General features: G+C 54.6%; 1 protein-coding gene across 1 annotated transcript in view; it reads left to right on the top strand.

The window, feature by feature from the left end:
• The window catches only part of PLXNA4 (plexin A4), a 471,239-nt gene that overhangs the window by 384,121 nt on the left and 72,808 nt on the right, over positions 1-14,310 (top strand). Inside the window, exons 10-12 of the mRNA XM_043872047.1 lie at positions 2,794-2,994; positions 9,644-9,740; positions 10,114-10,304. Coding sequence (XP_043727982.1) covers positions 2,794-2,994; positions 9,644-9,740; positions 10,114-10,304 — 489 coding nt within the window. The remainder of the gene's footprint in view (positions 1-2,793; positions 2,995-9,643; positions 9,741-10,113; positions 10,305-14,310) is intronic.

Raw genomic sequence — 14,310 nt, 5'->3', positions numbered from 1 at the left:
CCCTAGATGCAGCTCCTTGGGCAAATGTGGGTATCAGTTCAGTCCAGTCATGAAGTTGTGTCCAACTGCAACCCCATGGACTGCAGCATGCCAGGCTTCCCTGTCCATCACCAACTCCCGGAGCTTGCTCAAACTCATGTCCCTCGAGTCAGTGATGCCACCCAACCATCTCATCCTCTGCCGTCCCCTTCTCCTCCCGCCTTCAATCATTCCCAGCATCAGGGTCTTTTCCAGTGAGTCAGTTCTTCACATCAGGTGACCAAAGAATTGGAGTTTCAGCTTCAGCATCAGTCCTTCCAAAGAATATTCAGGACTGATTTCCTTTAGGATAGAGCGGTTGGATCTCCTTGCAGTAGCAGGGGGCAAGGTCAGCCTTGTGCCACTTTTGGAGAGGGAGCGCCACCACAGTCTCCGGGAGGAGGAAAGAGTGGAGTCAGGATGGGCCCAAACCCTCGGGCTCACAAGTCCCCACTTGGCATCAGTCTTCTCTCCTGAGTCCCCAGCATCCCACATCTCCCACTCCAGCCCAAGCTTCATCCTTTCACAAAATCGTTCGTCTTACGTCCCGAGCTCTCGTCTTGCCCGAGCAGAGGGGCTGAGATGGCAGCAGAGGTAAGGGCACAGGATGGACCTTTAAGACCCTCGATCCACGTGGGACCTCAAGGTCCCGGAGACCCACATGCTCTTGAGACTCAAGGCCACAAGCAGGGTTCAGGCTCCATCCCTTCTCCCCTCCTGCTACTCCTCTCTGTTTTATTTAGTTAAAACTGGGTCAAAATACACATAGCATAAAATTTGCTATCTTAGCCAGTTTTAAGTGTACAGTTTAGTAGTGGTAAGTGCATTCTCATTGTTGTATAGCTATGACCACCATCCATCTCCAGAACTTTATTCATCTTTCCCGACTGAAACTGTGCACCCATTAAACACTAACTCCCCCTGAAACTCCTGTTCTACCTTCTGTCTCTATGCATGTGACTACCCTGGGTGGTCATAAGAATGGAATCGTGTAGTGTTTGTCCATAGTGATCCACTTGTTTCACTTGGCAGAATGCTTTCAAGATTCACCTATGACTTAGAGTGTGTTTAAATTCCCTTCCTTTTAAGGCTGAATCATATACCATTGCATATCTATATCACATTTTGCTTGTGCATTAATCTACGATGGCACCTCCGTTGTTTCCACACTTGGGCCGTTGTGAAGGATGCTGCCTTGAGTGTGGGTATCAAGTATCTCTTGGAGACCCTGCTTCCAGTTCTTTTGGATGAAAACTCAGACGTGGATAGCTGGGTCTGCTGCTCCTTGTCTGGCCTCTCTTCAGGTTAAAGGCGTGGATACCCTGGAAGAGAGGAGGGGCTTCCTTTAATGGGGCCTGGGGTGCTCCCCTAAGGCAAAGCTACAGGGTCATGGGAAAGGATGGAGGTGAGACCACCCTAATCATGGAATCAGGACTGGTTAGAGCCAAATGGGTCCTTGGATTCCACCCACTTGCCAGATGAGGAAGTTCAGTCTCAAGTGGGGACGGACGTGTAATGTGGTCAGGCTTCCATGGCTTGTCAGAAGCTCAGTTGCTCTAGAGCTCTTCTCCCTTCAGTTTTCAGTGACTGAGGGGCTCATGTTTGCTTTCAGACCCAGGGGACGCAGCTTGTAGGTGTCTGATTGCCTGGGACCCTGATGGGCAGGGTCCTTGCCACTTCCTTGCCTGGGACCCCTCCAATCAAGGTCTCAGGCCTTCCCTTGGCCTCTTTCTTGCCTTACTTTACTGGAGAAGAGGGCTGAGGTTGGGGATCTGAGAGTCTGCAGTGAGCCCATGGGGCAGCATCCTTATGAAGGATATATGAGCCATGCTTTGACCATTGACCTGCCCAGAGCCATCTATCTGGTGGGCCTGCCCCAAAAAGTATCACGCTGGGAGGAATCTAGGGATGGAAAGCCCACCTGACCCGGGGCCTCACTCCTGCTCAGGCCAAGGCTTTCTTCCACCCAGCCCCTGAGTATCCAGCCACACGCTAGCACCCACCTCCCAGCTGGGCAGAGCACCGTGCTCCTTACTTGACCCCCTTCTGCCCCCAGCCCTCTCTGGACAGAGCTGATTACCCAGTGAAAAGGGGCCCAGTGTTCCACCTCCTCCATCCCCAAATGTGCTCACAAATCAGCAGCTTGCCCCATCAGAGGGAGCTCAGTGTGTGTCTGCCGAGGGGCACTTCTCTGGGGTCAGCCCATCCCCAGAGCTCAGGCAGAAGCTTCTGGATTTCAAAGGTCTCTGGGGCTCATTCCAGAACGTTCCCAGATGCCAGACTCAGCCCACCTATCGAAGGTCCCCTCACACCCACCTGGGCCGTGGTCCAGACTGACGTTCTAGAGCCTTGGTCCCGGTTTTGGGGGTCACTGCGGGGCTGCTGGCATGGGTCCTTTTGTCCCAGTGCTTGGCAGCCTGAAACCGAGGGAAAGGGATTGGCAGCCCAAAATGAGGCAGGACCCCCAGGCAGCAGAGTTCAGTCTGCCAGGGTAGAATCCCCACCCTTGAGAGGGGAGCACTGGGAGTCTGGACCACAGGGGCTGGAGAGGGTGGGGTGGGGGTCGACCTCCGTGGGGAGTGCCTCAAGGATTCAGGACATGGGGTGCTCCGTCCCTCTGCCTGTCTGCTGGGGGCTGGGCATGGGCAGCAGTGCAGAGGCCCCGCGTGGTGAGCCCCTGGGAGGGCAGGATGATGCGGAACTTCTGGGGGATGTCGGCGGCTCCCGCCCCTTTGGCTCCCTGTGTCCCGGCTGAGCCTCGCTGTCTGTCCACAGGACTGCCCCCAGCTGCTGCGCGTGGACAAGATCCTGGTGCCCGTGGAGGTGATCAAGCCCATCACCCTCAAGGCCAAGAACCTCCCGCAGCCGCAGTCGGGGCAGCGCGGCTACGAGTGCGTCCTCAACATCCAGGGCAGCGAGCAGCGGGTGCCCGCCCTGCGCTTCAACAGCTCCAGCGTGCAGTGCCAGAACACCTCTGTGAGTGCCTGCCTGCGCCCAGACCCTGCGCCCACCCCCACCCAACGCTCTCTCCTGGCCTCAGTCAGCTCAGCCGGGCAAGACTGCCCCCAACACCGGCAGAACTGTTCAGCTCCCCTCCCACCGCTTCCGCCAACCCTGCCAGCCCAGCCAAGCTCACCACGCCTTTGCCTGCAGGTGTGGCCCTGTCGTGGTCACCCGAGGGGCTGGGGGCCAGCCATGGGGCCGCTAAACACTGTCTGTGGGCTTAGATGTGTTTGTGGGGCTCCTTCCTTCTTCCTGAGAGGAGCTCTGGAAACCCTGGGCCCGGACTTCCTACCAGGGCTGAGCTGACGGTCTCATCTGAGCCCACAAAGGCCCCCTCCATCAGCCTTTACACCCACATAGAGGTTGTTTCCCAGCACACGAGACTTCTGAGCCAGGCCAGTATCCACAAAGAGGCTGGAACAGGAGGGAGCTGGCCGAGGCTCTGCTGCGGAGATCCACACGAACCCTGCCCAGTATTTAGAAATTCACATTAAGTCTGTGCTGGACCAACTGTGGCTCAGCTGCCTTCTACTGCCCGCAGCCTTTGCCTGATCCCTGGTCACCACACATGTGCCCTAATGGTGCACCACCTGCCTGTCTGCCGGCTCCTCTGATAGCCTTCGACCTTCTCTCTTTCTGGGCTACTTCTGTGCACCCAGATGCTCAGACACAAACAGTAGACTTAAACACTTGTAACATTTTCAAGCTATATGAGACTTACACTCTTCTTCATGGTACAAAAGAGAAACTGGAGGCCCAGAAGAAGGGGCAGGACTGGGTTTGTGGGGGCTGAGAGTTATACAATTTGGGGGACCTTCTTTAAGAATGAAATACATCAATACAAATGAGATATACAGGCAGGCCTTAGGATGGTCTGTGCAGGCTCGTGCAGGGCCCTAAAGCTGACCCTTAGGATCCATTCACTTCAGGGTAACCCATCAGGGCATGATGGTCGAATCTGCTTCTGGTGCCCGGAGGCCCCAATGCCAGCCCACTCTTGCTCAAGGTCACAGCTAGTGAGTGGCAGGGCCAGACCTGGGCACAGGGGTCTCCTCCTCTGCCACACTGCCTGCTGTCATTCCTGTCATTGCTTCTGGGTACTTACAGGTGATGACTGTAGTTAAGGATGTGACGTGGGACCAGGAGAACCCCTGACAAAGCTCTTCCCGGGGCACCCTGCTCTTCCTGCAGGAAGCAGGCTAGGGGTGAACGGAGCTCAGAGAGGTGAACATGCTGGCCCAGGGCATGATGGTCATATCAGCTTCGGGTCCCTGGAGGCCCCAGTCCACAGAGTCCTGCCCAATCAGCCAGCCTCCAGGGTACACGGGCTCAGGCACCTGTGGATCTGTCTCCAGGAGTTTGGAGACACAAGAACCATGGTAGAAATGTGATACTGGGGCTGGAGGCCTGGAGCCCAAGGCTCTGACCGCCAAGGAGAGGAGGTGACTTCTAAGCTCCTGACCTCCCCTGCCCCGCCCCAGGAGTGGGGGAGGGCCTGCACTGACCTCTGGCCTGCTGGACTTGGGGATCCTCTGGAGGCCTTCCCACCCCCATGGACAGTTCTCAGTGCCTCCAAGGCCCTGCTCCCAAAATAAACTTTTCCCTCCTGCCTTTTTCACTTCAACACCCTAGGAGGGAAGGGAAGGTAACATTTGTTTCTCTACCATCTTAAAGTCTTAGCAACTGAGGAAACAGGAGGTGTACCCCACAAAGAGTGAGTTCTAAGAAGATCCAGGACCTGCTGGCATCACACAGTTCAGGAAGGCTTATCAGGAGCCTCTCTTTTCAGGGGGATCAGTGGGATCACAGTTGAAATGCCATCTGGGCCAGGGTGGTGCTTAATGTCAAGTGACTTCCTTAAAAAAAAAAAATTGGGGTCATTATCAGGGGCAAGCCTCCCTTACCATTGTAATAGAAAACAACGTACCATCAGGGCAGGAAGAGACCTGAGTATTTACTTGATCTGTGACAGAGGCAGGGAGGGGATCTCCAAAGCCCAGAGAGCGCAGGTGACCTGCCCTCAGTCACACAGCCCGTCATAGCCAATTTAGGACTTAAACCCCGTCTGGTAACACACCCCTCATCAAAGACTAGGCCAAAACCAGCAACTGAGCACTTTATAGTAGGGTCTGATCTGCCTCAGAGAGGATGGTGGAAGAAGAGTCATTGTTGTTTTGTTTCCTAAATGAGCTCTCTGGAGAGGGGCAGGAGGAGAGAAGGTTCTAACAGAGGAACCCAACCCCTGCCCTCACACCCCCAGTTTGTGATGGCAGAGACAGGAGGGTGACCAAGAGGTCTCAGAGGAGAGCAGAAGAGGAGAGAAGGAAAAGAGAGACACAGGAACATTTTGCACGGGGTGACCCCAGGGCTGGTAGGCAGGCAGCTCACTTCCAGCCAACTATGTGGGGACAGGCCCTGGGCCAATCGCCGTGGCCCTCGGGGGCCTGTAGGCGGAAAATCAGGGCAGCTCGCAGGCAACAGAGGGAGGATGGAGCAACTGTGGGTGTTTGAGGCCTCCTTTAGACTGTGGCTCCAGAAATGTCAAGTGCTGCTAATAATAGCGCCCAGTCCCGCCCCGCAGTCACTGGCCATCATGATAGTCAGTGGGCCGCAGGCGGGTGGAGGGCTGGCTGCACTTTGGACGTAAGGCTCTGGGCCCAGCTTCCACCCACCCACGGGGAGCCTCACAACTTCTTGCGGTGCCCCAGTTTACTGCGTGCAAAACAAGGATGGGGAGACCGATGGGGCGTGACATGTCCCCCCTTCCTGCTTTACTGGAACGCAGCTGGGAGTGTGTCTGCTGAGCCTCTGAGGTCCTGGAGATGGACACAACACATATGCGTGTGCGTGCGTGCTAAATTGCTTCAGTCATGTCCGGCTCTTTGTGACCCTGGTTTGTAGCCAGCCAGACTCCTCTGTCCACGGGATCCTCCAGGCAAGAATACAGGAGTGGGTTGCTGTGCCCTCCTCCAGGGGATCTTTCCAACCCAGGGATCAAACCCCTGTCTCCTGTGACTCCTGCATTGGCAGGCAGGTTCTTTACCAGTAGCACCACCTGGGAAGCCCCGGCATCTTATTGTGGTGATAGAATTGATAGAACTTTCCATGAAAATATCTCAGACAGGGGAATGGCTGGAGGGAAGAATGTTCAAATTATACAGAGGTCCTCTCTTTCCTTTTAGAAGGTCGGGAAACTGAGGTTCACAGGGAATGAGTAACGTCATCCGTGAGCTGGGCCAGGGTGAGCCAGACCTTGATTGAGACACTTAACCTCCTGGCCCCTGGGAGCCTGAAGCACTCATCCTTCAGAGCTGGGCTTTGTGCAGATTAACTGCCCACTGATTACACAGAGCTATATAAATGCTAAGTGGAGCGGAGGTGGGGGGTGTTGAGGGATGGGAACCAGTGGTCCAGGCTCCCCTGCAGGCTGCTTCCAGAAGGATATAGGTCAAAGGAGAGGGAGGGCATCTCCAGGAAGCAGAGTGACTTCCCTGGAGAACTAGAGGGTGGTGGGGAATACCGCGGTTAATGATTTCTGTTAATATTTCAGAATTGAGATCTCAGGAAGGGGAGGAGAAAGAGGAAGCAATGCCCTGAACTTCTGATCCTTAAAGCCTTATAATTTCTATTTTCTTCAAAAAGAAAATGTGTGCACATACACACACACATACACACACGTCTGAACACGTGAGTGTTCTCATCTGCATATGTCTCCGTCTGTACCGAGTGTCTGACACATAAACACTCAATAGGCGCTGCTATTATTCCACATAGACATAAACACAGGGAACACAAGTTGTTTTTACACAGCACCCTTCAATGTACCCACACAGATTCAAATAGACAATAATGTTTGGGTGCCCGTTCTCTGTGACAGGCACTGTACCGCCCAGAGCATCAGATGGTTGTCTCGAACCCTCCCGATAGTCCTGTGAGGTACGCACTGTGTGTAATTCCCATTTTTCACGTGGAGAACCTGAAACTCAGGTCCTCTGCCTGCATTCACACAGCCGGTCACTGCGGAGCCCCTTCATAGCAGTACATGTGTGTGCCCATGTATGCTCACGGGCGCACACACGTCTGAAAGCACAGAGATGCACAGACCTCTTCTCACGTCCGCACGCATGCAAAGACGTTCGTGCATGCAGACACTCCCGAGCACACATGGGCAGTCTGTCTTGCCTCGCTCTCTGGGGGATCTCAGGGCCTTCTGGAAAGGGCCCTGAAGGTGCTCTTGGTCTTTGGCTAACACATCCCTGGGTGCTGCCTGTCACATCCACTCTGGGTCCTGGCCAGACCCAGACCGAGACCTGAGAGGCAGGAACCTGGCTCCGATGCTGATTTAGGCACTGCCAGCATCCTTCCTAGAGGTCTAGGTGGCCTGACACTTGTCCTCACCATCTGTCTCCCACTGGGATCTCAGAGGACGGGGATGGGAAGGATAAGGCAGAGGAGCTTGGCCACAGGAGGAAATAGGAAGAGGGTGTCTGGAAAGTGTTCTCTGCCTCCCCGACCCCCACTCCTTTCCTACACACATCCCCCTTGGCAGGCCTCTGTCTCCCTGCTGCTAGCAGACGGCAGGCGAGGAGCAGTGATTCTCTAGATTCTCTAACTTTAGCAGCACCAGACTCGCTAGAGTGCCTCCCTGGAAGTGCTCCTGTCTCCAGGGATTCCGATTTAGCAGGTCTGGGTAGGGCCCTGGAATCTGCATTTAGCAGACCTCATTCCCCACCCCTGAGGCCCCCCTGCCTCTGATGAAGGCAGTCCTTCTCTTTCTTTCTTTCTTTTTTTTTTTTTAAGAAAACTCAGGGCAACTTGGAATGACCCACCCAGATGCGAAACACTTAACCTCTGGGGAGTTGATTACTGGCCTGCACGGCAGAAAGCTTATGAGTCATCAGCTGAGTTATAGGATAACCAAAAATATTCTCCAGTATTGTTCCCGCAGGAGTAGGAAGCTTTGCTTTATTCTACAGTTCAGCCCAAACCCTGACCCTGGCCCAGGAGTCATCGGTCAAGGGGGAGATTATGCAAGAGTGTGGATGGTGGTGTAAACCACCACCACTGGGGGAAAAACACTGCATGTGGCTCCCTAGCCCAGGCATCATTAGCAAAGAGTTCGTGAAAACCCCTGGTGTGCTAGGGTAGAGCCTGAAGAAGGCTGGACACACACCCTGCCTGTGATTCCATATGAGGACAAGGTCACAGCATGCTCGTCATGGAGTGTGCTCTGTCACTCAGGAATATAGGACAATTTCCCAGGTTCAGATGATAGCATCTCCTTTAGAAGCCCCCACGGATAAGCTGCAGAGCGGAGGCCCTCAAGACCTTCTGCAGCCTGAGCATTCCGAGTTTCTGTGCTGTCCTCCCCTCAGGGAAACAGAGCGTCAGCTGCCTGCCACAATAGCCACGCACATCCCCATGGCCCAGCCGCTCCAAACATAAACCGCATTAAGAGAGCCTGCTGGCTCTGCAAACACAACTTCAGACCAAGTCCCCTGAATGGAACTTTTCCAACCAATTGCCCACCCCCAGTGCCTCCTCCTCAGAAAACCTGTTTCAGCTTCAATCTCCCATCCCACCCCGTGTGGTGGGCAGAATCTAGTGGAATAATGAGAAAATCACCAGGTAGGGATTGGAAGCACTACCCTGGGCGGGCAGCAAGTTCCTGCCGCCTGCCCTCCTTCTCCAGGGATGGAGAAGGGGATGCTGGCAGAAGGCAGATGGGGGCTGGCATGCTGGGGGCATCCCACTTCCCCGCCTCCCTCCTTAGCACCACAGTCCTTTGGGATAGACCCAGCCTGGGGCAGGGGCAGGGACATTAGAGGAGAGCTGGGTGGGGAAGCAGGGCCCAGAGGCCTGGAACATCTCCCCATCCAATGGACTGCTGCGGGACTGCAGCCCTCTGCCCGACCTTGGAGCTTCTGGTGTCTTGACCCAGATTTCCAGGTTTGTGCTATACAATGACCTTAGGATTTCCCACCTCACCTCTGAGCTCTCATCCATCCTCTTCTCTGCTTAAACCCCAGCCACTCACCCCTGAAGAGAGCAGCCTCTTCATGTCTTCCCCATTTCTCCCCTTCTCTCCCTGCCTGCGAATTGATCAGGCTTGGCCAGTTCCCTGGTAAAGCACCCACCTCCTCTGAACATGTCCTAGAAATGAAAGTTTTCAAATCACATTGAGGGCCTGGCAAGGCCTAAAGGTCAGAGCTCCCCACCTGGGCACCCAGTGGGTAGCAATCTCCTCTCTCACTTAAACGTCCAGGGGAAGGCTCAGCTGGCAGGAACAGGCGTCCAGAAAAGGTGGCCAAGACTTATTGTAGTCTGCTCCGTGAAACCACATTCCAAATGTGTGTCCCACCCAGGCCCGGCCCCTCCCTGCCTTAGCTTCTTGACCCCCTGCTCTGGTCCCCTGAGACGGGCATCTCCACCTTGCTTGCACATGCGTGTATGTGTGTGTGCTCTAGTGTGCTTGCACATGCACACACACGTGAGCTCACACAGTCTTGGCCTGTCCTGAGCCCCGTGCACTCTTGCGGGCACCAGGCTGAACAGTGGGCACCCCTCACCCCATAGACATCTCTATGACCAGCTTTCTCCTTTCTTCCCATCCTGGCCGCAGTATTCCTACGAAGGGATGGAGATCAACAACCTGCCGGTGGAGCTGACGGTTGTGTGGAACGGGCACTTCAGCATTGACAACCCGGCTCAGAATAAAGGTGCGGAAGGCGGGCCAAGGAGGCAGGCAGGGAGGGGCTGCTCCCATTCAGGGCGGCGCCGTTCCGTGCCCACCCTCCAGGCCTCCCCAGCACCCCCACTGCTCTGTGACTGCTCCAGTGGGTGGGCAGCTGAGTGCAGTGGAGGGAGCAGGGTTAGCAGGGAGCAGCTAGCTAACTGGGCCCCTGCTTATGGGGCAGACTTCCCCCCCCAGCCGTGTTCTTCTGCCCAGGCCTTTTTTGCATCCAAAAGGCAGAGCGGACAAGGCTGCCCGTGTCCCATACAGAGGCCAGGACTGCATTCCCGTTCCCGGTCCACTCCTGGCTCCCCCCGACCCTGCCCCATCTCCAAGCCCCTCTTGCCCTCTGCCTGCAGTTCACCTCTATAAGTGCGGGGCCATGCGTGAGAGCTGCGGGCTGTGCCTCAAGGCGGACCCGGACTTCGAATGCGGCTGGTGCCAGAGCCAAGGGCAGTGCACCCTCCGGCAGCACTGCCCCGTCCACGAGAGCCAGTGGCTGGAGCTGTCGGGCGCCAACAGCAAGTGCACGAACCCCCGCATCACAGAGGTGAGCCGTGCTCTGCTGGGCCCTGTCCTGCCCCCCGGCTGGGCCCTGAAAGGCACGCCTGGCATGGTGGCCGGCACCCCATGGCGACGACCAGGTGCCCAACTGGCTGCAGGCAGCCTCATTTTCCTGCAAATCTGCAGCAGCTGTAGGCTTGGCTCAGAGGCCCTTCCCACATCAGAGGAGGTCGAGAGCCGAGAGGGCTCAGCTCAGCTGTCCTGTGGCGTCCCCGTGTGCCAGGAAGGATGCGCAGTCCTCGACTCCCCTTACTGGACTCCAGGCGTCTCGGTGATGCGCCCATGAGGCTTCATCGGCGGCAGCTCGTTAAGCAGTCAGCACATGAGCCCAGGCTGCATAGGGGTCAAGGGCACGGACCCCAGCCCTGGAGAGGCGGAGGTCAGAGCGGAGAGGCTTCAGGGTGAACACAGAGCGAGACCTAAGCTGTCAGATGGCAGAAACAGCTGGGGAGCATGGTTAGGAGGGTGCGGGACACAGGCAGTGCAGCTAGGAGTGCTGATGGGCAGGGCAGAGCTAGAGATGCAGATACTGGGGTCACAGAGATCCCTGTGCCATCAGCTGATCCCAACTAACTGTTGGGTCCCATGGCCCTAATTCATCTCTATCTCCAGGCCTCAACTTGCTCATCTGTGCCATGGGCCTAAGCGCTCACCTCCCAGAGCAGGGCCAGGGATTATATGAGTACATTCGTACAAATGCTTGGTTGACACCCAGCTCGTGGGGATCTCATCACCTTCTTCCTCCTCATTCATCATCAACCCTGTTAAAATCATTGTTAAAGTGTCTAAACCCTCTACTTCCCTGGTGTCTTGACAGCCACACTCCCTCAGGGAGACCCCCTAAGGTACCTCCTACCTTGATGGAATCCCTTACTCTTCTTGTAGAATAAGGAAGAGACATGCCTGTCTCAGTGACAGGACGATGTCTGATACGTCGACTCCCGACGCCCAGGATTTAGCACATAGTAGGTGCCTCGGTGCTTGGTACTGACAATGATAATGTCACAGCAGGGACAGAGGGAAGAAGAGGAGAAGGAAGCTCCGCCTGCCCATCCATAGTGAGTGGACGCTGGGCACCCAGCCCTGGGCCGTGTCACACACGCCTGCATCTGGTACCCTAGCAATTGTTGCTTGTTGTTTAGTTGCCAAGTCGTGTCTGACTCTTTGTGACCCCAGGGACTATAGCCCACCAGGCTCCTCTGTCCAGGGGATTTCCCAGGCAATAATACTGGAGTGGGTGGCCATTTCCTTCTCCAGGGGATCTTCCTGACCCAGGGATCGAACCCAAGTAGGCTGCATTGGCAGGTGGATTCTTTACCACTGAGCCTCCAGGGAAGCCCAGAGTTACAGGCTGCACATTTGTGTGGTGCTTCAGAGTCTGAAATAGCTGCCTATCCTTTACCACATCTGGGCTCACAGCAAACCTGCTGTGTGATTTCCTAGGGCTGCAGCAACCAAGCGCCTTAAACAACAGAAACACATTGTCTCTCACTTCTGGAGGCTGGACACTGAAATCAAGGTGTTGCAGGGTTGATTCATTCTAAGGGCTGAGACAGAAAGGGTCTCTTCCAGGCTCCTCTATCCACCTGCTGATGCAGGAGACGCAGTTCAATCCCTGGGTCAGGAAGGTCCACGGGGTTGCAAAGAATCAGACAGGGCTTATCCACTAAAAAACAACAACAACAACTCCTTGGCTTATAGGTGACTGTCTTCTTCCTGTGTCTCTTCACATCGTTTTTCTTCTATGTGTGTCTCTGTACAAATCTCTTTTTATGAGGACGCCAGTCATATTGGATTAGGACCCACCGGAATGACCTCATTTTGACTTGACTACCTCCATACAGACCCTTTCTCCAAAGGTCGCAATTCTGAGATGCTGGGATTTAGGAACTTTGACATATGAATTTAGGGGGACACAATGCAACCCATGAATTGGGGGTTATTATCACCCTCTCCTACATAAAAGATCGACACTGAGACCTACTCTGACCAAAGTCCAAATCAAAGGAGTCCTGAAAAGCTGGTCTCTTGATTCTTGGATTGCTGTCTCCCCCGCTACAAAGGCAGAAGACCATCCACTCATTCCCTGGCTCCTCCCCTCACAAGTAATGCACACACAGCGGGGATGTGTAAGACAGGAAGGGGTTTGACTCCTGAGTGAGCAGCTCCTCCAGCAAAGCAGCCTCCTGGGCGTGGCCCCCTGGGTGTGGGCCCCCCACCAACGTTAGTGCCTCCCCCCACATTAGCCGCTTCACCCTCCATATCCCTGGTTCTCCAGATTCAAGAGAGCTTCATTCAGTCCTGACTTCAGTCTCTTGCATGAGTCAGAATCTCAACAATAGTTCTCAAACCATGGAATGATACTCATGCATTTTACGTACAGAATTATTTGGAAAAGGCAGTCAGGTGGATGTCTCTGGTCCCCCTCTATATGAGGGCTCCCCTCCTTTCCTGCCACCCCCTACCCTCAGAGCCTGTAGCAAGAAACCATCCCCCGGGGCTGCCTTGCAGGACTGCTAATGGTGTGTCTGGCAAAAACGATGGGACTTGCTTTCTTCTTGGCCCAAGACCAAGAAAATCGCAGGGAGGAGACGGCAAATGAAACAAATCTCCCTGTGACAAAGGCTATTTACTGGCTCCATACTGGTATCGGCCCTCCGGGGATCCCGGGCACCTGAGGACTGAGCCAGAGATAAAACTCCCTTTTCAGGACCACAGGCCAGAGCTGAAATATCATGATGCCGCTGCTGCCAGGTGCCAGCGGCGCCCTGGGGACTGGCTGGGCAGGCATCTGGGGAGGACAGGGGCTGCCCCAGCCCACCCCCTTCTGTCTGGCCACCTTCCTCACACAGAAACAAGCCTGTCTCCAAAGAATCTGTTTTTTTTTCACTGCAGTGGAAATGTGCATGTGCATGTACGCTCACTTAGAGATTGCACACCTACACATCTGAGAAGCATAAGTGTCTTGACCTTTGTAGGTGAACAGCCTAGAAAGCCCAGCAAAGCTGTTACTCCCTTCCCTATCTCTCACCCTCCTGCCAGGATGGAATCCCCACTTGTAACCCTGGAAGGATAGAGAGTAGGTCATATTAAAGAGGTATCCTATCTGGACTCCTCCAATAGTGATCCCATTGACATTGACCAAGAACCAGATGCTGGTGTTCAGCAGCACCGAGAACAAGAAATGGGCCCTTCTCTGGTCTGTCAGATGCCAGGAGAGGCTAGCATGGAGTGTCTTCTGCTATTCAGGTCACTACTGTGTGGGCTCATAATTAGATCACATGAAGTGTATGGAGTCCCCACCACAAAGCAGGCCCTTGGTTGTTGAATTCTAACATTCCAATCATGGGTTTTTAGCATCAGTGGTGACGTCTCAGGAGGGAAAGCCAGTCATTTTGGCCAAGTTTATGAAAATAAAGTCTAAATTAAACCCATCTCCTTAGAAACCGAACCAGATAATGACAGAGGAGCTGTGACAAACATTTTTCTAACTCCAGGAAGATGCTTGGATAGTTGGGGTGTTCAATACAATTACAACTTAAGAAAATAACTATGGTGCTGTCACCAGAAAGTCCATGAGGAGAAGGGAGGCATCACTGCCTGTGCTCACAGAGACTCAGGATCTGAAGAGGAGGGGGCAGGGGGATGGCAGTGCGAGGAATCAGACACAAATGCTATGATGAAAAAAGCATACAAAGGGGTCCTAAAATTTCAGTGGAGAAAGACAGAGAGAGCCTCTGGTGATGGGGAAGTGAGTGTTGACAAGGATCTTGAAAGATGGGTGGATGCCATCGTGGAAAGGGCTGTGGGTTGATAGGAGGCTTGTTCATTTCCATTGAGAATGGAACTAACGTGAGCAAATACTGCTGCTGCTGCTAAGTGGCTTCAGTCGTGTCCGATTCTTTGCGACCCTGTGGACCACAGCCCGCCAGGCTCCTCTGTCCATGGGATTGTCCAGGCAAGAATGCTGGAGTGGGTTGCCTTGCCCTCCT

The sequence above is a fragment of the Cervus elaphus genome, chromosome 18 (assembly GCF_910594005.1).
Source record: "Cervus elaphus chromosome 18, mCerEla1.1, whole genome shotgun sequence".
Taxonomy (NCBI): Eukaryota; Metazoa; Chordata; class Mammalia; order Artiodactyla; family Cervidae; genus Cervus; species Cervus elaphus.
This window is presented reverse-complemented; position numbering and strand designations above follow the sequence as displayed.